The 24,602-nt window shown below is 44.4% G+C and overlaps 1 protein-coding gene across 1 annotated transcript in view; it reads left to right on the top strand.

Moving 5' to 3' along the window:
* The window catches only part of MEI1 (meiotic double-stranded break formation protein 1), a 38,105-nt gene that overhangs the window by 5,029 nt on the left and 8,474 nt on the right, over positions 1-24,602 (top strand). The window contains exons 5-24 of the mRNA XM_058805933.1: positions 539-644; positions 1,187-1,390; positions 2,577-2,707; positions 3,436-3,550; positions 4,276-4,392; positions 4,907-5,006; positions 7,489-7,623; positions 8,168-8,282; positions 9,828-9,946; positions 11,004-11,145; positions 12,536-12,647; positions 13,309-13,369; positions 14,620-14,717; positions 15,415-15,589; positions 15,682-15,829; positions 16,387-16,659; positions 19,697-19,862; positions 21,891-21,995; positions 23,668-23,778; positions 24,335-24,516. Of these exons, the coding sequence (XP_058661916.1) occupies positions 539-644; positions 1,187-1,390; positions 2,577-2,707; positions 3,436-3,550; positions 4,276-4,392; positions 4,907-5,006; positions 7,489-7,623; positions 8,168-8,282; positions 9,828-9,946; positions 11,004-11,145; positions 12,536-12,647; positions 13,309-13,369; positions 14,620-14,717; positions 15,415-15,589; positions 15,682-15,829; positions 16,387-16,659; positions 19,697-19,862; positions 21,891-21,995; positions 23,668-23,778; positions 24,335-24,516 (2,715 nt within the window). The remainder of the gene's footprint in view (positions 1-538; positions 645-1,186; positions 1,391-2,576; positions 2,708-3,435; positions 3,551-4,275; positions 4,393-4,906; positions 5,007-7,488; positions 7,624-8,167; positions 8,283-9,827; positions 9,947-11,003; positions 11,146-12,535; positions 12,648-13,308; positions 13,370-14,619; positions 14,718-15,414; positions 15,590-15,681; positions 15,830-16,386; positions 16,660-19,696; positions 19,863-21,890; positions 21,996-23,667; positions 23,779-24,334; positions 24,517-24,602) is intronic.

Consider the following 24,602-nt stretch of genomic DNA (forward strand, 5'->3'; position numbering starts at 1 on the left):
TGATGTTGGCAAGGTTAGTTTTTACCATGGAGTTTTTATATTGTTCTCATGATGCCTTGCAGCCACAGGGCTTCATAATACTCTTATGCAGGGCTTCATAATACTCTGTGTGGTTTCCTCAGATGCTTCTTTTCCTCCTTCACTGTTCAGTTATATGAGGAGCTTTCCCAACTTGTGCTATAGGCTCTCATTCTCCTCATTCCTAAGTTTATGGTGGTCCCACAGGGTACAAAAAAAAAGAGAAGTAGCAAAAGTGGTGAGAAATTAGTCTGCTCATGTAAGAGGTGGAGGGGAGAAAGAGGAAAAGGAACAACAAGCAAGCAATTCCTTGAATTCATTTAAAGACATTTTGGAGACTTAGTGTGGTATTTGGGTTTTCCCTGTGCTTTATCCTGAGTGGTGAAGAAGGCCCATCTTTGGAAAAGATTCTGTTCTGGAAGATTATGCATCACTGAGAAGTTGCTGGTTTGGGTGCATTTCTGCCTTTGGACTGTGTCTTCATCAGTGAAACATTTTCCCTTCTCTGTCTCCTCTACAGCTGTGCAAAGCAAATACCATGAGAAGCAGCCTGCCCACATTTTCTCTCTTGGGCAAGCTGGCAGATGCCATCCCAGGCTTTGCTGAAATATTGGTGGTAAAGCACAGTGAGTAGTGTGTCATGTCCCACTGAAGGGTGACATTCACAGCCCTAGTACACATGCATGCACTCCCCTGTCCCCATGACAAGTTCATGAAGGTCACAAAAGAAGCCTGTCCAGAAGTCAAAGTGGCATTCAGGCCTCCTGAGATACAGGTCAGAACCTTCATAGCAGCTTTTATAATCATGCTTTTAGCCAGGCAAAAGCAGCCTCTGCAAACTGGGGTTGTGGGTCTGCCTCACAGGCAACATACACTTAGGTTTTTTTTATCTTGATCCAGTGCTTGGGGGTCTGGTGAGCAAGCTGAACTGTTTGTGGAGGGAGCTGGGATGGTGGATCTTCATATGGTGAACAGTGAGCTCGGGTGGCTGTTGATTACTGTACCTCTGCTCAGAGGGACAGATGGTGCTGAGCACATCACCTGACTGTGGCTTTCATTAACCTGCACACACCAGTCTGGCCAGTAGGCTTTTGTACGTTTTCAAGGGAAATAGGTTGATGCTTTTAAAATGTCAGTGAATGTTTGCTGTTCCTGTTCCTCATGCTAGATAATTTAGTGGATCATCTGCTGATGGGCTTGACATACCCAAATGAAAGTATAAAAGCTGCTGTCTGCTACTTGTATGGCAAGCTGTACTCCTCTCCTGCTGGCACAGAACGGCTCTCAGGACACTTTGAAGAAAGGCTGTGTGGTGTCTTCTTGAATACTCTGGGGAGTGCCCAGACAAAGGAGCTGCAGGTTAATTGTTTGGGTAAGGCATTGCTGAGAGAAACTGCAAGGTGCAAGGGAAGGCTTAGAATGAGGAAGAAATCCTTGGCTGATTTAGATGCTCTAGTGTGGATTGTTCAGTAGAGGATCTTTATGCTCCTTGTCCAAAGCCATCAGTCCCTTCTGTTACTCCAGTGAAGTGGCCCAGACCTGCTGCTGAGCGCCCCCAGACCCCTGTGTTCCCTGATGCCTCACATTTGCCCAGCAATGACTAATCTTCAGTCTCTTCAGAGCTTGTGCTATGGCCTGATCATCCCTCAAAATGTCTGAATGCAAATACTGTGCATGGGCTGGTGGGTTTTGTAGAGCAGTGGGATGGAGTCTAAAAAATGTTAATTATGTTAATTAGATATAGAGCTAATATGGAAGTGGCTCTTTCTTGCACTTATCCTTCCAACTGCAGGTTTCAGCTGTTGCTGGGGAGCACAATTTCAGCCTTTCTGACATCACTTGTTTGTAAACCATCCAGGGAATTAATTTTTCTAGAAGGAGGCAAGCAGGAATTGCTCCTTCTTATGGATTGCTCCTCAGCTTATCTACTCAACTACTAGAAACAGATTATGATTCCTTTGAAAGTAGAATTCTGTAGCTGAGACAATACCCCTGTGAATTTGTACTGATGTGTACTGATGATTTTCATCATTACCTGTAGCAGTGATCTATACTGCTATTCTGAGGGAGTTTTTTGGAGTGTGGGTATCCTTCAGCTGAACACAGCTGTTTCTGTAAGAGCCTGTGGAAATAGAAGGGGAAGATAAATGCCTGTTCTCTGGGAAGTGCTCTAGGGAAAATGTCATTGGGGGTAACTGACTGCTTGGAGAAGAATGCAGGTCAAGAGCTCTCCCAAGAAACAGTTTAAGGTGTGCTTACTAACAGAAGATAATGCAAGTAGGGAGCTCCTGAGATGCACCCTGTACATATGTGACTCTGAGAAGGAACAGAGAGCAGATCAGACCAGCAAAAAGTATCAGCAACAAGGGATTGCCAGACATGGGGGTCATGGCAGCATCTGGGGACACAATGAGAAGAAGCTCCCTAAATTGGGGGTGGGGCCCTCCAGGAGAGGGGAAGAAGTTGGCAACAAGTCTTAGTCTGTAAATACTTGTGTGTTAATATAATCCTCACTGTGCTGCTCGATATGGTGCTCATTCTTGCTCTTCCTTTTGCAGGCTTGCTAAAGGAGCTGCTGAAATCTGACCATTTTGTATCTATTCTTATGAATAATGCAAAGACAGAGGAGGAGACTGAGAACCCTAACTTTTTAGAAGGGGAAAATCCACTGCCACTTGTTCTCAAAAAGGTGATTGCTGAAGTAGTAGTGAATTGGTGGTACACATAAATAATTTGCTGGCTGTAATGAACCTTTATCTGAGGCACTGTATATATAAAAAAGTAGAGTGTTCTGTTACCAACACCAGCAATAGAGGCTGCACTGAGAAATGGGGATGTGGGAATGTTTAAAATCAGAGGGTTTTGGGAAAGCTGGAAAAGGTAAGCTTTAGAGACTGCAGAACTGTGATTAGAGTTAAATAGTAGCTATAAGATTTGTCAGCAGAAAAATTATGTAAGAAGTAAAAAGGACAAGTAGAACAATGGTCTGTGTATTAATGCTTGTCCCATCCCCTTTGTAATTTGTACATAGTACCCCAACCAGCAATAGGGGTACCTCTGTTGATCACCTTCTTGTTCATGCCTGCATCCTGGAATGGGGAAAATTTTACTTCTGGCCTTAGCTGATCTTACTCATTTACACTTGAGGTCTGATACAGCACATGCAGCACCAGCATGACTAAGCCTGGGGGCAGAACTATTCTTACTCATGATCTACTCTGTTGTAGTTCTCATGTGCCTTTTTGAGTCTCTTTGGTTCAGTGTTTTATCTTACCTTAGCAGGTTTAATCTGTGAAATAAATGCCGAAAGAGAGACCTTAATTTATGTTTTAAATTTTAAAAAGTAGAACAAGCTGTGTCCTACTCACAGCTGTATAGCTGACTTCCTTTCTCCTTTTGACGTTTGCTTCCCAACAGCTCTTGTTAACCAGAGATGAGATGTTACAGGCAGCGAGTTCTCACTGTATGGCTGCAGTGCTGGTTCACTCTCCTAGCAGATATGCTCCTGCTTTTATCCATGCAGATGTCCCAGGTGAACAAATGCAGTAGCATCTTATTGTTCATTCCCCGGTATCAAATCTGCCCCTGGCTGTTTGGTTTAGGAATCAGGCTGGCTCCATGAAATCCACTGATGGCATAATGTGGTGGCCATTTTGTACCAGGTGATTTTAGGAGTGAATTTGGCCGAGTACTTCAGGTCAAGGTCCTTCTTGCAGGACCTTAGATACAAGTTTAAGCAAACTGGTTTCCATTTATTTCATTCCACTAAATATTGTAAGTTTGCTCAGATTTTGGTCTAGGATTTATCTTTAGAATGCAGCTATGGGAGATGGCTTATTATTTCTCTGTAATCCCAAAAGACAGAAATACTTTCATGATACAAATTATTTGGGAGATGTAAAAGTCATGAGGAAAAAAAGGTCACTGCATCTGTGATAAAGCTTGCTTTGTGGCTTTTCATTTGTGCCAAAGGCTAGATCTACAATTCAGCTCCTTCCTACTGAGTTTGTGCTGGGAAGATGCCTGCCCATGGGTCTCTGCTCTCCAGTCACCTCTTTTTGAAGATTAGCATACCCCTGAGCATCTACTGTGTTCTCCATTCCTGCCATTTCATGGTACAGCCCTTCTCCCTGTGGCTGTTGCTATGTCTCCTCGTTTCCTCCTCCTTCCTCTGCTCTGTTCTAGGAGCAGCTGTGCCATGCTGTGAGCAGCCTGCTTCTTACCAGAGTGACCTTATTTGTGTGTGTATGTTTGCAGAGTTTCTCTTTGAGTGTCTCTTGTGCAAAAGTGAAATCCTCATCTGGTCAGTGTACTGCTGCCTACTCCTCCTGACTGAAGAGCGCCTTTTCTTCTCCAAGTGTCACACTGTGTATGGTGAGTCATCAGCCTTGCTGGCACAGTGACTGCAGTCATTCTTGTGCCTCCAGCTGAATTCCAGCACTTTACACACAACCACAATTTCCAGTCAGGATGGATAAAGGACTGAAAATAAGTACCTATCAGGCATATTTGTGATGTCCAGCATAGCTTGAATTTATAGTGTCATTGTCCCAATGAGTTTCTGATGACCACTAATTCATTATAATTACCAGTTATCATGATTGACACTCTCTGAGTTACTATTAAGTATTTCTGTGGATATGACAAGAGTGGATTTAGGAAAAATGGTTAAATTCCTTCTGTTCTTTGGGACTTATCTCCAGCAGTGAAGGTTGAGGCATGTTATGAGAGAGATAAGTGAACATTCAACAGTTTTGGACAGTTGTTTCTCTCAGTAGCTCACAAGAATAATTGTTCAAATCTTTCTTCCTTTTAAAAATTAATTTTGCTTCCATTCTGGAATCTGGAACATTAAAAGCCTCTCTGTGACTTTTCTTAACGTGTACAGGCATTGAATCTTTGGTGAGGAGTCTCCAAGGTGTCCTGCTGCTGAACAATGTGGAGTTACACAAACAAGGGCTCCTGCTCTTCACTGAAATACTGAAACGGTAAGGGAGCCCTGTCAGGCTTGCAGGCAGAGTTTGGTACTTCAAAATAGAGACTGTGAGGCTTTTGCTTTTAAGAATTTCTTCCAAGACCAGATATCTACACACAAGAGTTTTTGTGTTTAAAAGATGATGCTGAACAATCTCATCTCCTTTATTCTTGCAAAGAAAGGCCTGATGGTTTTTTCCAAACCTCCCAGCTTGTCCTGTTTGTGCTTATATCCACCACTAAATCTTCCTCGTCCTGCTTCCTTGACAGTTAGGGAGGTTAAATCTCTTTTCAGCTGTAGACAGAGCAGGAGACAAGGCCAGGAAGGTCCAGGCATTTGTGAGCAGGCCAGCTCCTGCTAAGTGTGCCTCTATGACAAAACAAAGTATGCAAATTCCATGGCCTCTGGTCTTCTATCATCATCTGAGCTAAATTCAAACTGCAAAAACAAATTCTAGGCTGAAATATTAATGTCTTCTGTCACTTTTTTCCTCTTGTTTTCTGCTGAGAAATAATATATACTGGCTTGTTTTTCTTCTGTGCTTCCTGTTCTTGCCTTTATGATCTTGTTCCTATCCTGTCATGCTAGTGACAGAGTCTCGTTTTTGTCACTTAGATCCCCCAAGAGAGCCCTTGAGCAGAATTTTGGAAATGTCATAGTCAATTTTGTAGCAAGTGGCAGGGTAAAAAGGAGAAGAAAAAGCAACAGTGCTAGAACAGTGTGGTGATGCCAGTGTGGGATCTGTCAAAAAGAGAAACTGGGATATGGGGAACATTAATTACACATTTATGCTTGTAAAACAAAGAGAACACTCTGTGCAGTTGCTCTCATTTTCTCGTACACCCATTCTGTTTCTCTGAGCTTTGCCTTAGAAATCATGTTTTATTTAAAATTATATCATAATGGGGAAAGGGATCTTGTGCTGGAACCTCTCATCTTGGTTTTAGCTTGCAGCTGGATTCTTTTGTGTAAGTGAGCCACACATTCTGGTGAGGTCCATGCAGGAAGTGCTGCTCCCCTTGGCAGTATGTCGGGAATGTTGGGTAGCTCTCCCCGGAGTGACCCTTGTCTCTCCCAGCATAATCAAAGTGGCAGGTGCAGTTTGGGCCCCAAAGATGAGAGGTTGCAGGAAGCTGGAAGGGTGCTGCCCTTCACACTTTCCCCCCAGGCCCCAAAGATATCACAGTGCACCATCTTGAAAGTGGGTTTGTGCTGCTTGAATGAGTCAGCAATACTCCTCCATCCCTTCTTCCCTGCATGAGTCAGTGAAGACTTTTTTCTTCCTGATGTGTTTTACTTCAGAAGGTCAGTGATTAACGAAAGGAGATACAGAGGATTAATAGAATTACCCAGTGTGAGTAGAAGCAACTTGGAAGTTCAGTGCCTCACTTGTGGCATGGCTCCTGATGCCTGAGTTCCACAAGTCCTTTTCCTTGCCATGCCCACCTCACAGTTTTTTCTCACAGCAGAATATGAGGTGGTTGTGAAGCTGGGTTCCATCCCACTGAGTGACTAAAAAGAGTGGTTCTTCTTCTGTTCCCTTTTTGCCATATAACTGGCCTACTAGTGTAATTTCTACTGAAGTTCACTTTGCTTTCCTATTTGTGCATGAGAGCATGTACTCTGGGCTTTCTTCAGTTAGGCATGACTGTGAAAATTGAATAACAGGGAATAGTTTTGGCTCCCAAATCTGGCTCCTGTCATGCTGTGCTGCTTTTCTTGCTTCACTTTGGAGGGACCCTCTGGCAGGTTGTTTGTGCCTCTTGTGTGCATGTAACTGTGTTCCCCCTGCCTCCCCAGCTGTACCTGACTTGCCAGGAGCCAAATGAACACAGCCTGCCATTTACACAGCTCTGTCCAATAATGGGATTAATGGCCTGTTGTCCCTCCATGCTCTCATGCTGAATGCTCAAAGGTGTTGGGCCACAGATGGCCAAAATGCTCACTGTTGAGGAGGATTGTCAAGGCAGTTGGATTGTGTTTATTCTCCTGTTTACTTTTCCAAGTTTGTGAAGGTTCCTGCCCTGGCAGCATCTGGCATTAGGAGTGCAGTGAGAGAAGCTATTCTCATGGCATTATCCTCTAGGACAGTGATGTTTGCTTGTATACTTAAAAATATAAGTTGCTAGATGAACTGACAAATGCCAGAGCAGATGGCCTGAACATAGAGTCCAAGGCACAGAGGTCACTATATTTTGCAAGGCTTGTTTTTCTTGTGCTTTTCGTGACAGTGTTCTCGAGTAGTCACGCAGTTATCCAGGTTGTGGATGTTTTGTCATGGTAGTGCTTTAGATTGGCTGAAATTTCCTCTTTATAGCAAACTCTCTACCTGCTCAAGTGTGAGAGTACCTCCTTGAGAGCAGCTGGCTCTCAGTACTGAAAAACATGGCTGCAATCTCATGGCTCAGCTGTCCATTTGCTGAAATGAGGGAAGGGCACTGCAGTTACCTACCTCTGACAACATTCTCCTTGCTTGCTTTGTTTTGTCTTCACAGGCAACCAGTGGAAATCAAATTGTTCACCAACCGAGGTGTATGCATAGAAGCCATTGATGTTTTGATGGAGACAGTGAACTGCCCAGTGCTGGAGGTGGCAGTGGAGGCTGTGAAAGCTGTGGCTGCTTTCCTGAGGTAGGCAGGAATGTATTTGCAGACTTTTCTTCAGATAGATCTGTTGATACCATCTTGGGCTTTGCAGTTCCCCCGTGGCTGTGTGGGTGAACATGCTCTGCAGTGGGACTTGTGGCTGAGGCAGGCGTGGGTACAGCAGAGCCAGCTTCCCACCCACCTCAGGAAAGCTGCCAGAGCAATGAAGCTGTGGCAGGCAGCAAGTAATTTCAGGAAGGACCTAGTGTTCCAGGCAGGCTTGTACAGCAGCTGCTGTGGCTTTGTCACTCTGTGCCCCATCCAGATTGATAAGAATAATAAATATAAGACTGTGAACAGTCATGGGCTTGCTGACTGTGGTGAGAGCAGACAGAGCACTTGGGGTGTGTTTGGGTTTATGTGTGGCTGAAGACACTATTCAGATATTGTGACCTTACTGTGCTCTGCTGGAGAGCAGTGGCAGTGGCATATTTCCATCAGAAGAGCAATTATTTCTGATGGTGTTGCCTTCCTAGTGGAATGTCCCCTGCAGGGACTGTGCATCTTGTCTTTGTCTTCATGTGTTAAGGAAGGACCATCTGAGCTCCCCTCCAGTCCCATATGAAGAACTGCAGAAGCTTCTGGAGGCAGTGCTGAAGCGATGTGCTGACCTTTCCCTACCACAGAGTAGTAAGAGGCATGCAGTAAGTCAAAAGCTGTTGGTTGTTGGTAGGACTGAGCAGGACAGTGATGATCTTCCTATGTTGATGTTTTATATGTGTTTCATCCCCTTGCTTACATCCCCCGTGGATGTTTGGTTCTCTGCTGTTTCTTTTGATCCTCTTGCCTTGAGATGGTACCAGACTTTGAAGCAGATGAGATGGTACCAGACTTTGAAGCAGATGAAGGTGGATGCTGGTGAATGATATCCTTCTAAATCAGTGAAGTTTTGTGGGGCACTGCTTGAGGATGCTACTCTCTTTATGTGTCCAGTACTCCAAAGCCATTTGAACTTCCCCTTCTTCCCACCCTCACCTTACATTGGTCAATCTATTTTTTCAGCAATGAATATTTCTTGTTCTACATTCAGATCAAAAGTGTCACCATATATGCACTGTGATCCCTCAGCAAGGGAGTTGTTAGCCACTATTTGAACTATAAACCCTTTTCTGTTCCTGGCATCTGTGGTTAGTGTGGTGTGCTGCTGGCACCTCTGCACTTCTGAGAAGAGCCCCAGCTGCAGATGGCTAATGAAAGGACAAGGGCTGAGCCCTTCTTGCTGTAGGCTTAGAGCCATGTAGGTTTAGATTTCGTGCCAGTAGTGGGGAGAACACCTCAATCCTCAAAGGAGTAGCAGAACTCCAAATCCATGATGAACATTTTTTAGACCCAAGTTCTATGGTACTAGATATTGGCCTTCTCTGCCTGAAGAAGGCAGAAGTGCTTTCTGTCCCATTGGCCAGTCAGTTTCCACACACACAGAGCTGGGTGTCCCTTTCAGAATTAAGAGCTTCACAGGAAGGAAATTAGATAGTGAGGATAAGCAGGCTGTGTTTAAAGGGAGAAAAGGGGAAATGATGATACCTCTGCCAAGGTATCTCAGCATGAAATGGAGAAGGAATTCTGAACTGTCAGGCACCAGTGTTTAGCTGTGTCCCCTCCTCTGGAGAAGACCACCACCACAGGTTAAGGCTTAAAGGCAGATTTTGAGTTCCAAGTTGTTCCCAGTTTGGGCAAATGATTAGCTCTGACGCTTCAGTTGGCTTCAGGCTTAACTCAGTGGGATGCTGTGTGGGAACAAGAATTAGTACATGGATAGCTGCTTAAAACTCTGAGCCAAAGTAGAAGAACTACTAAGATTTCATTGCTAAGCAAGGAGAAGAACTATTCTGTGTTGTCTGAACAGTATTTGGAAGAAAGAAAATTTTTAAAAACACAAATTTTTCTCAGAAGAATTTAAAGCTCCATTAGCTGAAATGCTTAAAACTCAGATTAGATCAAACCATGGTAATACAGACTCTAAAGAGATGGCAGTGCAGAATTAATAGCTCTGTAACTCTGTCCTCCCTAGGAAGAGCACACAAGCTGTTTAACTCAGCCATCTCTGGGGAAAGCACAGTAGTAAAAAAATTGTGGTGTGAAGGAGTGAAGTGCAATGTGCTGTTCCTCCTACTGCTGGTGTCAGAGGAGAAGGCTGGTTTTTTTCTGAAAGTGGACATAAGATTTTAAAGACTTCTCTCCTTTAACAGGGTGATGTCCTGTTCTCAATGTCTCAGAGTCACTCAGCAAACAGAAATCTTGCGAGAGTTCCTCAGAGACAGGGTCAGTTCTTGCTCAATACCCTGGAAAGTTTCAGAAATGCTTGCAGGTGAGGCCAAGTCAGGAAGGTGGGTGGGTGGTGTGTGTCCATGTCTGTCCATTCTTCTGTCCTTGTGACTATGTTCCTCCACCCAGCCCCACCACAGAAATATCACAGGTGAGTTCAGTGCATGGCACTGGTCAGTGAAACAGCAGAGTCAGGGGTATGTATTAATAGTGAAAATTTTGTGACACCTGAATATGTCTCCCATGAAATTTGCCTGGGACCTATCAGTTTATTTCATGTCTTTGGGCTTTGAGGGGCTGCTTGAAAATTCACCAAAGCTGCTGATAGTGTAAGAACTATTGGAAGATATGTGTGAAAGTATATTCTTATGCTATGCTATGTTGTTTCACTGCCAGAGGGGATTAACCATTTAACAAATGCATATCTGCTCCAGATGCTGGCCTTGGATTTGCTCATGTCTGTGACTTGGTACTGGAAGTGGGTTTATAGGCACCAACTTTGCCTTTTCTGCTGGATCAGAGCTATTTGGCACCCTTAACTGCACATCAGACAGTGGTGGATGAGTTTGTGCATGAATCAGAATGAATCAGGATCAACTTTTAGGGTGGTCTGGCCAAATTAGTTTTTGCCTTGCATCACTTGGGTTGGCTGAGATAATTCAGTCAGAATCAGACATGCCTTTCTGCACTGACCCAGAGTCTCGGGGTTGTGTTAGAGGGCACGCAGGTTCTGTCATGGATTTTATATCAGCTGAATGGTCCCTTGGCTGATTTTCACAAGGTTTGCTGTATTGTGCATCAGGCACTCTGGTATGGCTGAAAACCAGTCTTGCCACACCAGATCTTCCCGCAGCACATGCTTTCTTCACAGAAACTAAGTCTTCCTTTCCCAGTGTGTACTGTTGTGCAGCCTTGATGACTTTTAATAGCTTCACTCAAAAGGTAACTGAATGTGATTGCCAGATTTCTCTGTTTCCAACCCATTGAATGTTTGTGGGTCCTTTATGATGAAAATTGTGATTAAAATGTAGTATCTCCTGGCTTCCTTTACAGAGTGAGGAGGTTTCCTCTTCCCTCTGTTATCCACTGTGTGTTTGTAGGTTAGCAGTGGAATTCCAGGGTGACTTCATGGCCCAGGAGAATGCTTTCACTGCCCCCAACTCTGAGAGCAAAGACACGCTAAGCAACTTCTCTGAGTTCCTGTTGAGGATTTGTGACAGTCTCTGCATCCCCATGGTCATGGTAGGATTTCTTTTGAACTTGGTCTGTTCCGTGGGTACCTGGAAAGGTGCTGTCAGGCACCAAGAGTGGGTTGCACAAATGGTTTTTTGGGGAAGAGGACATGTCAAGTAAACCAAGAACAGTTGTGGCATTTGCCATTTTTTCACAGCCAAATATGGAATTGCATAGTTCATGCAAATGACAGTGTATGCTCTCAGAGGGTGCAAAAATTCATAAAGTTTCCATGTGGATGTCAGTGTCTTTCTTCAGGCTGTGCCATCCCATAGCCTACCTACCATGCTGTGGGATCCATTGCAGCTCCAGATGTGTCAGAAAATGAAGGGTGCTTGAGCTGTTGTTTCCCCTTCTGCCACTTTTTCAAAACTTGCCTGTGTCCCAGAGAGCTGCCATGATTTGCATGTGCAATATTGTTTCTATGCTTCTTCCCAGAAGGTACTGATGAGGCTGCCCAGTCGGCATGGGCAGTATTGAGCATTGTTCCTCAGTAAGGCCTGTGACATGATTTAAAAAGTAGCTGTGGAGACTCATGAGTGCTTTAGTGCTCCATACAGGCCTGTCCCTAAGACACTTCAAGCAGAATTGTCAAAAGAATGGGACTTTTGTTGTGGTTCCTAACATTTAATAAAGTTTGCTTGTGCTTTGTAGCGGGCACTGGTGTATGGATTCTTGCAGTTAGGAGCTTGGAGATGTTTTGGTTGGTGTTTTCTTAACCAATCTCTTGGTAGGCAGCTGCAGTGGCATTGCTGTTTTCCTCCCTGACGGGAGGGTGCAGTGCATGTCCAGTTTGGCAAAGCTGGAATCAGTGTTCTGTTTCTTGCTCATTGAACTTGGGTAAAAATTAATGGACTGTGAGAAAATTGTCCAGTGACCTTCAACAAGAGTGAGTTGAGTCATTCTGTTCTAAACAGTTCATGGTTGGATTCTGTAGAGAGCTCAAATGCCTGTGTTTGCCACTGCTCAGTGAAACACTGAGGCACAGGTGTTAAGTGTTGCTGAGGTCAGCTGCACTTAAACATATGTCCTGTGTTGTATAGGAGAATTATCCATCTGACCTGTGAGAGCAGTAACTCCCAGGGCAATGTGGGCAGTAGGGTCAGTCACTGTGCATGAGGGCCTAACTGGTTGCCTGCTGGAGTCCAGGAGAAGTTTCTTATCTGGTGGGATGTCTTGCAGAGTTACCAGCACAGCTCATAGCGCTGGCAGGGGAGTTAGTTGTGTTCAAAGTGCTCTGTGAGCCTGCTCTGCTGCCAGGCATTTTCGTTAAAGAATTGCTACTCCATTTGTTTGGATTTAGAAACCTGACTTTCTGGGCAGGCAGGAGGCTGGAAGGAAGCTGCTGCCTTCAGTGTTTATAGCACCTTGTGCACCTGATGTATTTATCTTCCCACAGAGCTATCTGGAAAGGGCTGTCAGCCCATCAGTGACAGAGGTTTTCATCTCAGCACTCAGTACCCTCTTTACAGTGGTGCCAAGCATGAGGAATAAGTTCTCCAAGAAACTGGGTAGGAGGGTATTGTGGGATCATGTTCTCTGTGCTCTTAACTGGTGGAACTTGCTGCTACTGCATATTAATGAGGCAACGAGCCTAACATTGAGACTTCATGTGGAGGATTCTATTACAGAATATTCTTACTCTATTATAGAATAAGAATAGAGTGCATAGTTGTGTTCAGCAGGATGGAAAAGTTATTTGGTCTAGCAATGATGATGGGAGAGGTTTCATTTTGGATAAGAATGTTGTGTTAGCTTTATCCTTCCCTCTGGAATAATTCAGAATTGAATTGGCTGTTCCTGTAGACAGGGATTATGCTGGAATTGTTGGTGGGATTTTCCTGTGTAGAAATCCTAGTTTAGTCTATGTATGCCTTCACACATCAGAGAGGTGATGTAGACAATTCCTCTGTTCTAAACATGTGAAATGGGCAAATCTTCACGTCTCCTCCTGAGAAAACAAAGTAACCTCAGATACTCTCCTCACACACAAACTTGGAGTAGTTTACTTTCTGAGAGGCAGCCTAATATGTATATTCTTACTGGGATGGCCTGCCCTCTTCACCAGGCTTGTATGGAGATGTGTGGGGGTGATTATGGGACCTGCCTACTCTTTTTCTTATCATACATGTTCTGTGCTCCTTTGACATCTCTGTCTTGCTTTCTGCCTAGCATCCTCGTCCTTCATCCGACTGACACTGGAGCTGAAGGCCAGATTTTGCTCTGTACAGAGGTATTGTGATGTGTGCATTGTTAGTGAGCCTAAAATTTCCAGATGGGAAAGTAGATCATGCCTTATCTAATACACCTGATTAGGCAAGATGAGAGACTCAGGAATGGTTGTGTCTTACTGAAAAATGCAAATGGTTACTGACAATGGAAGAGCTTGATGTGGGAGAAGGGAGAAGCAGTTTGGTAGGGGGTGGATGGATTTACACGGCATTGTGAGAATTCTGTGCTCTGTCGTGAGTTGCACAGATAGAGCAGCCTGACTTTGGAGTAGTCAGATCAGTGGGTGTTCTGAAGAGAAGTACCACTAGCATCAGTTCCATCTGAGCTCTGGCTTCCTAAGCATTTACTACCACTGTTGTTGTTCCTCATGGTGTGATAATATATTAGAAATGGGGGGAAGGAGGATAGCTTCAGTAGCAGGTATTGTAAAAGATCTCCTGTAGTAGAGGCTATGATTTCTAGGCTGAGGAGTATTTGGGGAGACTCTCTGTGGGTCTGCAGAGATGTTTCACCTCCTCTTTCCTGTGACTGTACCTCATTTAAAAAGTAAACAAAACACAGAGCGCTCCTAGTCCAGTTTACTAGTGTGGAACTTCGAGTGAGGGCATTTGTGCCTGTGAATGCACAAATTCATTGTGCCTGTGAATGCACAGGTGTGTGGTGGGAGTGATCCAGGTTTCTGAATAGAGCCCTGTGCTGTGCCAAGGATGGCATGTTACAGATGTCTGCTTATGTCCTGTTCTGCAAGGAGATGGTTGGAGAGAAAGAAATGCCTGGAAATAGCTGTTCTCACCCTTTTAGTTGCTATTTTGGCATTCTTCAGTGTTCATCCCTGGCAGTGTCATTGCTAAAAAATCCAAGTGTCATTTGCCAGTGGAATCATTGTATTGTGAGCTGCCCTTAAACATCTCTCATTCTCTGCAGTGTTAGGGTCCTGTCCTTATAGGACTCTCTGTGTAGACAAGGTGTGATGGCTGTGGGAGTACCCCACTGTATTCACATGGGCCCAAGGTATGAAGATGTTCACTGTTGTCACTGCACACACCCCCAGATCTGTGAGCTGACAGTCCATTGGGAACTCTTAATTTGCCTGGAAGCCTAGGCTGGCTCCTAGAGTCTTCTTGTGATGGGGCAGGTGTTTGTATGTGATCCTTCAGTAAAATTAGGTTCTGGCAGACAGTGTGTGATATCAGAAGTAGGAAGAGGATATTTCTAGCCTCCTTTACTGTCTCTTTCTGTTCTTCTTCACAGTAATCCTGTCCTGAATCACACCTGTTCCAGCTTCCTCTGCAGCTTGTGCCTGAACCTTTACTCAGCCACAGAGAAGACGAGAACTTCTTCTCAGGAGGGCAAGTTTGGGGAAAGAGAAAAATTGCTTAATTTAGTTTGAGGCCCTGCCACCCTCTGTTTGGGCAACAGGTGAAAAAAAAATAGAAAAGGACAAAGGAGAAGGGAAGGCAGGACACATAAAGCTTGACTGAGGGATTTTTTTTCCCCAGCTTGTTTTTAAGCTGGTCCAGTAAGGACCAGCACAGAAAACGCTGAGAAAATGCCTTTTGAAGAGTTTGGAACCCTACCTGAAAGAATGCATTTCATCTACCTATGGTTTTGTTTACATGGGGGCATTTATTAGCACAGCTGGGCATGCTTAATTGAAACAAAATTACTTGCCACTGTCAAGTGGCATATCTGCAGATTAAGGTAATTTTTTCCCTCTGGCATACTCTATAAAGCCTTCCTGTAACTGTAACTTTCCATAATAGGTAAGTCCCAAACAAATGAGGTGAAAGTTTCTACATCAGAAAAGCCACTTCTCCCATTAGCAGTGGTTGGTTGCCATACAGGCAGCATCAGCAAAGGGCTCAGAATCTCAAACAGATTGTGTTTTTTCATCCTTAAAGTGTCTTTTCATCCTTAAAGCCAGTTCTGTTAAATCAGGTTTCACACCACTATTGATGCCAAATCACAGAGGTGTGCTTGGTGTATGCAGACTGTGGAGTTATTCCACAGACATTGCTCATCATTTCCTTATGTTTTTATTTCTAGAGCGGGAGATGTCTGAGCTCCTGCAGAAGGGTCTGCCTCAGTTAAACTACACCATTGCTGAAAGCCTTCTCCTCCTGTCTGAAACCCCTGAGCCTTTCTTTTTGGATCAGTCTCTTTGCAGCCACCAGCACTGTTTTGTACTGCTCTTATACTTTGCCTACAGCTTTGGGGACAGGTGAGCCAAAACTATACAAAGCAAGTGGCCATGAATTGGTGTGTAAGGCATATCTATTGTTACTGTTTCTACTCCAATCTCCTTCAATGCAGGTTTGTTCCAGATGCAGAATTATTTCTAGCTGTAAGAAATTTTCTCCTGTCAGCACAGGACCATGGAGACTGTCTCCCTCCACACATACTCAGAGCTGCAGTTTACCTCCTTGCTGTCTGTCAGGACAAAGGCAAAGCTCTGGATGTGGTAAAAGATTTCATTCCTACCTCTTGGAGCCTTTTTGCTGAAGCTAAGGTTTCTCCCCACTTACATCAACCTTCTTGTAGAAAGTATTTTGGCATAGGTGGTGAGCAGTGAATGAGTGAAGACTGTGCAGTGCATCTACACCCTGGAAAGTTAACTATGTAAATCCACAGGGGAATATAGATATGACAGAATAAACTTGTGTATGTGTGGGAAGTGTAACTGCGTTGGATAGGCTGTGAATTCACACACAGAATATATTGAATTTCATAGCTCAGGCTCCCAAACACATCTCCAGCCTCTGCAGCAGGCTTTCTAGTGTTCCCATATGGCTCTTTGCTGCTGCACAGCTTTGAGTTCTGTATAAAGCCTACAGGTTTCTTAGCCTTTGTGATGCAAATGGGCTTCACAAAATGATGTTTAACTGATGTGTTTGATTGTCTACTGAAAAGGCAGTGTGACTGTTTCTTGCAGTAAAGTCTCATCACTTCAGATGCTTTATATTCAGTATTAGTGGTTATTTTGTTCTCTGTCTCACTTCCCCTTTCCCTCTTTACCAGAGGTTTTTGTCTACCATAAGAAGGATCCTGGATAATCTTCCAGATCTGAGCTTGGTCTATGTCCATTGTCCTCTCCTGCTGAAATTCTTCCTGCGCTACCCTGAGCTCATGGGGAGATTTGGACACCAAGTCCTCCAACTCTGGTTTTCCTGGGAAGACTGCAAGCAGACTGAGGTTGAAGAATCTGATCTTGGCTCATCAGATCAGCTGAACAGTGCCAATCCATTGCTTCCCATTCTGAAGAGCAATTCCAGCATTTTGCTTATTTTACTGGTATGTGGCTTTCACAAGGACAGGCTGCTATCTTGGCCCTGATTTTGGGGGCTTTTTGGTTCTTAAAGCTTTTAGTGATGTTATGAAATAAAGGATTTTGACAGAAGGGGCCATGTGTGTGTACACAGACTTCCACCTGCCAAGGAAGCCTTATGTGGGAAATGGGACCTTGTATGTGTGTTATCTCTTTCTCTGTCATCCATCCACTGTGACAGGAGGAGATTCTCTGAGAGCTGGCTGGACAAGGATCTGAAGAGTTGTGCTGATGTATGTCATGAAAAATCCCATTCCTTCCCCTATCCAGATACACAGCTGGGTACTTCAGATTCTTCAGTGCCAGCCTTTGAAGAAGCTGTTTTGCAAATCTGGGAGCAAAGCTTTGCTACTCATAGATGAGAAGGGTATAATGAACAAGAACTGTGAAAAAGCAGTGTGCAGAGAACAGGTCTTGAGGGCACAGCTTTCTGTTTGATTGAGGTTTTCATTTTGCCTTGTTTTAACTGGAGACTCTTGTCAGAGAATTTTGAAGTACTCTTGAGTTTTTAGGACAGCAAATAGCATGTTTTATTGCTCTTAAAAGATAAAATAATAGTCTTGTGGCAGGGAAAATTAATGAGTTCAGGAGAGAAAGGGGTCTTGAAGTAGCAGGCTAGTGCGTTTGCCTATAGCTGGTGCGATGAGCTTTATTAACCCATGTACTCATGAAACAGTTGTGTTCTGATGGCTGCTTAGAGGCTTTTTCTCACTTCCACTGCTCGCACCTTCCCATCACCCCTCCCCATCAGTGGTCTCTTGTCCCATGACTGTTGAGCCAGTCATATAGTAAATATTTGCTAACTTTTCCACAGAAGAACATGAGATTTGCTTGTAAGGGCAAAAGCTAAGAACTGTGATATTTCTTCTCCAGTCCCTTAGAGAAATTAAAACTAACTATCATTGAGAAGGCAAACCCATGTCAGCAGATGGTAAAGAAGTAAGAGGAAGCAAGGCTTAACTCTGAGTGGACATCCACTGGGCATTACAGAACATGTTTGTTCTGATCTAAGAGGCTATGGCTAAATTTTAATATCTGATGTTACTGAAATGACTGCCAGGAGGCTTCTCAGGTGGGGCAGTTCTTTCACAGTTGGGATGACATTGCAGGGTAGGTAACAGCATCCAGGCATTTGATACACTGCAGAGCATTAGTAAAAGTGAGCAATGAGTTCACCTATCAGGACAAATTAAGGAAGTGAAGTATCCCATGAGGCTTGTCCACTCTGTTACCTTTGGCAGTAGTTCTGGAACCTGTCGCTCCATAAACTGAAGCAGGTCTGTCAATAAGCAAAACATAAATGGCGTCTCCCTTCCCTGAACTGTACAACATTCCTGCTTTCCCTTCTCTGTCTTGCCATATGTTCTTGCAGAAATAAATTCAATTAGCTCTGTTCCAGTCTTTAAAGTAAGTTGTAATAAGTCACAGGCTTTGACAATTCACCTTTCAGTTGTGGAAGAGCATAATCAATCTGAATTTAGATGGACTAATAAAACAGTGCAATATGCAGGGCTAAATATACTGTCAGATGGAAAGAAAACTTATGAGATGGATAACCTAAGCCTCTGAATGCACTAGTGGACTGGAAAGGCCTCTGCATGGTACAGTGAAACAAGAATGAATGTCCTTCCAAGGATGACTTCTTTGCTCATCTGCTTTAAATAATTGCCTGGATTAGATATAACAGATGGTTAGTGACTTCATCTGAGACCTTGGGCTTCTGGGTAGGAAGGAACTGATTAACACAATGGTGCATTTGCCAGGACCAGAGAGGCTGTGGCCATTGCTTCATGTCATTTTTTGCTCTGTGTGCTCATCTGGGGGTGAATGTAGTCATGATGACACACTGTCCCACTTGTCTTCTCCATGCTCCAGGTCTGAGGTGCTCTCTCAGAGAGCAGAGATGTTAGATTACATTCCTGAACTTCATATGAAGCACATCTATGTCAGCAGAGATAATTGTGCCAACATCTCCCTGCCCTTTGTTTGTGAAAGTCTCTGCTAGAGACAGGAACTCATCTCAGAACTAGAGAGCTTTTTCTGGCACAGACAGCCTGTTCTTTCCTTCTTTGCTTTCCTTGGGTATGGGGTCCCACAGCCATTTTCTCTGCATCATCAAAGCCTGGATGCATTACTGCTGTGTGATAGGGGAAGGCAGCTGGGGGAGGCAGCAAGCTGTCCAGGCAGGCTGTAGGCTCAGTTGCTGAGACCAGTTTCCTGTTTACCTCTTCAACTCTACCATTGCAATGCAGTAGCCAGGACTACTGCAGGAAGAGAGGAAAGGTAGTGCTGGCCTAACATGTGTTGAGATGGTTATATTATGTCAGCACTACCAGGCATTTTCTGTCTGATATTTATACAACTGCCTCTGTACATGCTGTGCAATTTAATGTTATGTACCTCAACATGAAGACTATGCCCAAATTAAGCCTACTGGCTGTGGGATTCAGCTCAGAGACTCCAGAAAAAGCCCTGTAGTCAAGAGGCAGGCTTGTGAGCTGTGTACATGACTCTCCCCTTTCCTGTGATTGATTGCTTGCCCAGCTTACCTATGTTTCATGCAGTTTAGTTATGTTACTACTACACATAAAAGGCTGCCAGCCTTTTGAAAGTTGGGAACTATGGACTGACTCATAAGCTTGATTTTAGACAAGCATCTTCAATATGCAAGCTGATTTTTCAAAACAACATGGAGAGCAGAGGTACCAGAGATTCTGTTCTCTTGTTTGGTTCTCCCTTGTCTAAAACTGTGACCTTAAATATATGTTACCCTTACACTCACAGATCCAAATCATTCTTTAAATGGGGTATTACTCAGAGGTGCCTAACAGACATCAGTCCTTCTGCTTTATTCAGTTCTCTATTTAATCAGGAGATACTTAATCTTAATGGTGCTTTATTAGGCTGTTTCCCAAGGCACCAGATTACCATAATGGTATTAAACAGTGGTGACTTCTGCCTAATCAGGGTAGAAAGGTAATGTGTTTGTTTCTTCCTTTGCAGGACCTGGTCTGCTCAAGCTCTGTGGAAGTGGCTTGGAAGGTGTTGATGACTCTAAGGACCTTTCTGGAAAGAAATGAGGATGTGCTTGTCTGTGACCTCCTTCGGAGCAGATTTTTACAGATTCTGCAACAGCTGCTGGTGGAGAGCAGCTCAGCCACCCTACAAGGTGACCCCACCTCTGTGATTTGGTCTTGCTGTAAGATCAACTAGCCGTAGGGACACAGTCTGGGATAAAGTGGTTCTGAACTGCTGATGTAGCTTCAGTACTTACCTGCATGGGGAAATGGACAGAACTGTACTAATTTAATTTCCTTTTTCAGAGATTCATTTTGAAGTGAGAGCCTTTTTTCTAATTTAGGTTGTTCTGGCTTCAAACTGTGATTGTTAAACCAAAGCAAGGTTCTTTTATACTGCTGTCAGTGTTCAAATGGAGAGCTGTGCTCTCTGTGTAAATCTTCCTGCTTAATAGGGGCCCAAGTGGTGGCTGAAAGACATCCTCCTTTTTGCCTCTTCTTTGTGCAAAACAGCTGGGTGTGCCTGAGGATACACAGTTCCCAGGACACAGAAATCAGGAGCAAGTGTTGAACCATTCATGGTATTGATCCCCAAACAGGGACTGTGGTATCATCAGATCTTATAACTCTGTTAAGTCTCTCAAAGGGAGCAAAGCTGTGACTGAGGGAAGTCCCTGTTTTCCTTACTAGCCCTGTCTGGGATTTTGGAACTGTTGTCCCAATAAGAAAGGTGCTGTGCAAACCAGTCTGTGAGCTTGAACTGAAAGAGGGAGCAGTGCAAGGATGTCCTTGGCTCTTTCGGGGTAGAGACTTAGCACAACTTTTATTTGTTCCTGAGGGGGCCACTGATGCTTTTAACAGCTCTGCTGCGTTTGGAATGTTTTGTTGGGCAGCAGTTGGGATGGAAAGTGTTTTTGCTTTACCTCCAGCAAAGTCAGTAGGCTGGAGGAGGGGCATTGAAAGAGGGGCATGGTAGAGCATGAGGCTACAAGATCTGCTAAGTCTGATCTTGTTTGGAGTTGTGCACATTTGAACTTGCATATCCCTCTGCTGCTGATCTAAGGATGCCAGGAGCTGTGGGGAGGAAAAGTGTCCATTTCCTATAGGGAGTCAGACCTATTCCTCCAAACCACTGGTGATGGAGGTAGGACAAAAATGGCTTTTGCAAGATTTGAGCCCTTCTGCTGCTGCTCATATGTGTAGCTCTTCTTTGTATTGCATCTTGAACTTGTTAAATGACATCCTGGCAACCCATGCAGAAAGTCAAACACCAGATGTACTCTGGAGACAGACTTCCTTGTCTCCCAGCACACAGGCAGCTCTGTGAGGCCTGGGGTAGTTAAGTCCAGGGGATCTGCATCCCTATTCAAACAGTAGCCTGCTTTTAGACAAGAAGGAGGCCCAACAGTGGGACTCCATCAGGAATATGTTAACATTAAAGACACCCATAAGTGTTTTCTCCTCAAAACTGAAAACTCATGTGCCTTTGTGGAAACATTTACTGGAGATGATAGTTGCTTGCTGTAGGTATGGCTGTACACAGTACAAAATCTTAACCTGTTTACAGCACTGTAAAAAAGTGAATAATAGGGTGAAGATTGCTCTGTGGGGTTGGTGGTCTAAATAGCCCCATTTTCCTTACATACAGGCCCAATGTGTGAGGTTCTCACTTCTGTCTCTGCCCTTCCTTGTAGGATGGGATGGACAGCATTTTTGCAGTCTCACTAGATGGAGGAGAGCAAATGCTGTGCAGCTGGGCTGCTGTCAAAACTAAGAGCAATGGTCAAGTGGGCAGGAAGGGAGCAGTCTAGAAAGGGCTAATGACTTCTAGTTTATTAGCAGGATCAATTTCAAAGTGTGAGGAACATGCTCCCTACATAGCTCATGAAGGGTATGAATGATCTTTTGTCCCCCTTCTTTAGTTGCTTCTAAAATGGTGTAGGCAGGATTCAGGTGTGACTCAGGCCAAGCCAGAGTGACAGAAAGGGGACCTGGTCCAGAGGGGACTGTAGAGATGAGAAAAACATTGGGGCTCTCTGTGTGTGGGTGTGGGTGTGGGTGTGTGTGTTTGTGTGTGTGTGTCCTTATCCTGCAGCCAGAAAATTAACAATTCCTGACACACTTTAAGGTACAACAGTTTGGAGTTCACTGACAAGCTGAGCTGTCTGTGCCCTTCTTAGCCAACAGGAACCTGCCTGTTTTGCTGAGCCTTCTTTTCCTGGTGCAGCTACGGAGCAAGGGCATAAGGGAGCTGGACAGCACAGACTTCAAGCTGCTTCACCAGGGTGAGTATGTGCATTCATCTTCTCCCAGGGAAGTGTTTGTTAATTGCTCCATAAGATGATTAGGGGCTTGCTCCTTGTCCTTTGAGAGAAGATTGACCTTGCATTATGGTAATGGTTGCTTTGAGATGCTTTCATAGCCAGAGCATTGTAAAAAGTTGTGGTAACTAACTCAGTTAACAAGGCCCAGGTTCTCTTCCTCTTGCTTTTACAATGATTTTTTTTTCTCTGAAACCTCACAAGGTGGCCAAAGTATTCACCTGACCATGACAAGATTTCAGGGTCAGTGGCTGTTGTTGGTTTGGCACGTGACCACTTGGCTGCTGTGCTTCCTGACTCATTCCTGTCCATCCTTGCTATTACAGTCTGGTGGGGCTTAGGCTACAGTCTTGTCCTGTTAATCAGCTATCAGGAACCAGCAGTCTAGTGAAACTGGGCTTTCCTTGGAATGTGGATTCAGAGTATATGGCTCCCAACCAACTGCAGGGCTTGCCCACTCCACCCCAAAGGCAGAAGAGCAGGCTGTATTTACCATACCATAACCTGCTGCCTTGTCTGGTGATCCTTACTTGGTGGCTTCTGTCTTCTTACTTGGCTATTGGAGGTTCATATAGCTGTGAAAAAAGAAAAGACAATAGGAGGAAAGTTCAGCTGATCTGTCCTCTCATCTCTTCCCCACTCTGACAAATTGGTTTCTCCAGCAGACTTTGAAGGACTAGCCCCTTCAATTTGAAATGTTTCATATCTCAGAGCTGCCTGTGTTGCCCTTGTAAAGACGTGGCATTTCTCAGATATTCATTAGCCAAGGGAACTGGGGGTCTGGAGGAACCACAGCCTCTTTATCCCAGCCTTTTTAGCCGCTGTGATTTTAGAACACAGCTCAGCTTCTCCCAGGAGCCACAAGCCCCTTTTCTCTTGCTTTCTGCTTTGTTCTTTTTCCCCACAGCTCTCTCCCTACCTCAGACACCCCATTTATTCCCCCCTTGGCCGCCCAGCTGTGTTCTCTAGGGGTGGATGTGCAGGACACTTCTCTAATGAGGCCTCTTAGATAGAAGGGGCGTGTTGATGTGTGTGTTCTGAGAATTGCTTACTCAAGTTTTAAGCTCTCCAGAAGATCTCCAATGACAGTTTTGCTGAGCCCTGCAGTCCTGGATTTCCCTCCCTAACTCTTACTAAACATTGTTGCTAAGTTTGGTGCTTGCAACAAACATGACATTTTACTCCTGGTGTGAGCAAATTGGTGAGAGTGGGGGAGCACAGCTCTCCATGGCTTTCCCCAGTCTGGTTGCCATGAGAGACAGTCACCTGGTTGTTTATACTTATTCTAGTACTGGGATCAAACTCACACTGTGGAAGCAGATAACTCACACTGCAGGTTTTTCTCTGTGGAAACAGATGACCTAAAGTCCATTGCTCTTGGATTCATTACTGCCCAATGTGATATATGCACTCTAACGTACCTTTTTCAATTCCTCTCCCCGCTTCTGCACTCATCCTTCACTGCACTGTCCACTCAAAAGCAAACACTGTAGAGAAAACACCTGTTGCTTTGTCTGTGCTATGCTGTGTTTATTTTCACTTTGTCTGAATTCCCTCCCCACTGACTGACTTCTTTCATTTGCTGAGGTGCTCTGTTAAGTTGGTGTCCTTGTTACACCTGTTCTTTTGTTTCCAGTCTGTAATCTCTGTGGGAAATGCAGGCCAAGGGACACTGACCTCCTGCAGCCATCCTTGAATTTTCTGTACTGGAGTCTTCATCAGACAACACCTTGTAGTCAACAGAGAGGTGAGGAAGGATTGTATTGATTGCTAAGTTAATTTCAGTGAGGATGTAGCTTGACAGAGACTGTATTCTAACTGTCTTAGCAGGTAAGGTGGATGTTTCCCCATCCAGACACAATTATAATTAAAGACCATTTCATACTTTGGATGAGGTTTTTTAAGTTGAGGGGTTTGGTTTGGTTTTGCTGCCTTCTCATGATTCAAGAATTAGCTGCTGAAAGACAGAATCACTGTATTTTTCTTGTTCATAAACACAGCAGTGGGCCTTTAGTGCCTAGCTTGAAATATCCTGGTATTGTCATAGTTCAAAAAAATTAAACAATACTAGGGAAAAGCTCTAATTGACTTTCCTACTGTGTTGTTAGTTGATTAGCTGGCTGAGCAATTGCTTGTGTTCTGGGAGATGAATACCAGTAGCTGGACAGCCTCACTCAGATGAGCTGTGGCAGCTGGGCTACCTCACTGCAGCAGGGGTGTGCTCTGCACTTCTGTTGTGCTTGTCAAGGTTGTTTAACCTGTGCCATCCCATCACCCTCTCTGATTTTGTTTCTCTCATGCAGCAGTAGCTGTGCTGCTCTCCAATGTGTCCTTGCTGGAACTCCTGCAGAAGGTTTTGGAATGCACCTGGCTGTGGTCCCCTCCTTCCAGACCTGCCTCCTTGTCATCTGAAGATGCCTTGCTGTGCTCTGGATGGCTGTTGGTGGCATCCCTTTTGCTTTATCAGCATCGCTACAATACTGAGGTTAGAACCACTCTAAACCCCTCCAGTGTTCAGGGTCAGCACATGGATAAACCTTAAAAATAAATATGTGTGTAAGTGTGTATATA

Source organism: Ammospiza caudacuta, chromosome 5 (genome assembly GCF_027887145.1).
Source record: "Ammospiza caudacuta isolate bAmmCau1 chromosome 5, bAmmCau1.pri, whole genome shotgun sequence".
NCBI lineage: Eukaryota > Metazoa > Chordata > Aves > Passeriformes > Passerellidae > Ammospiza > Ammospiza caudacuta.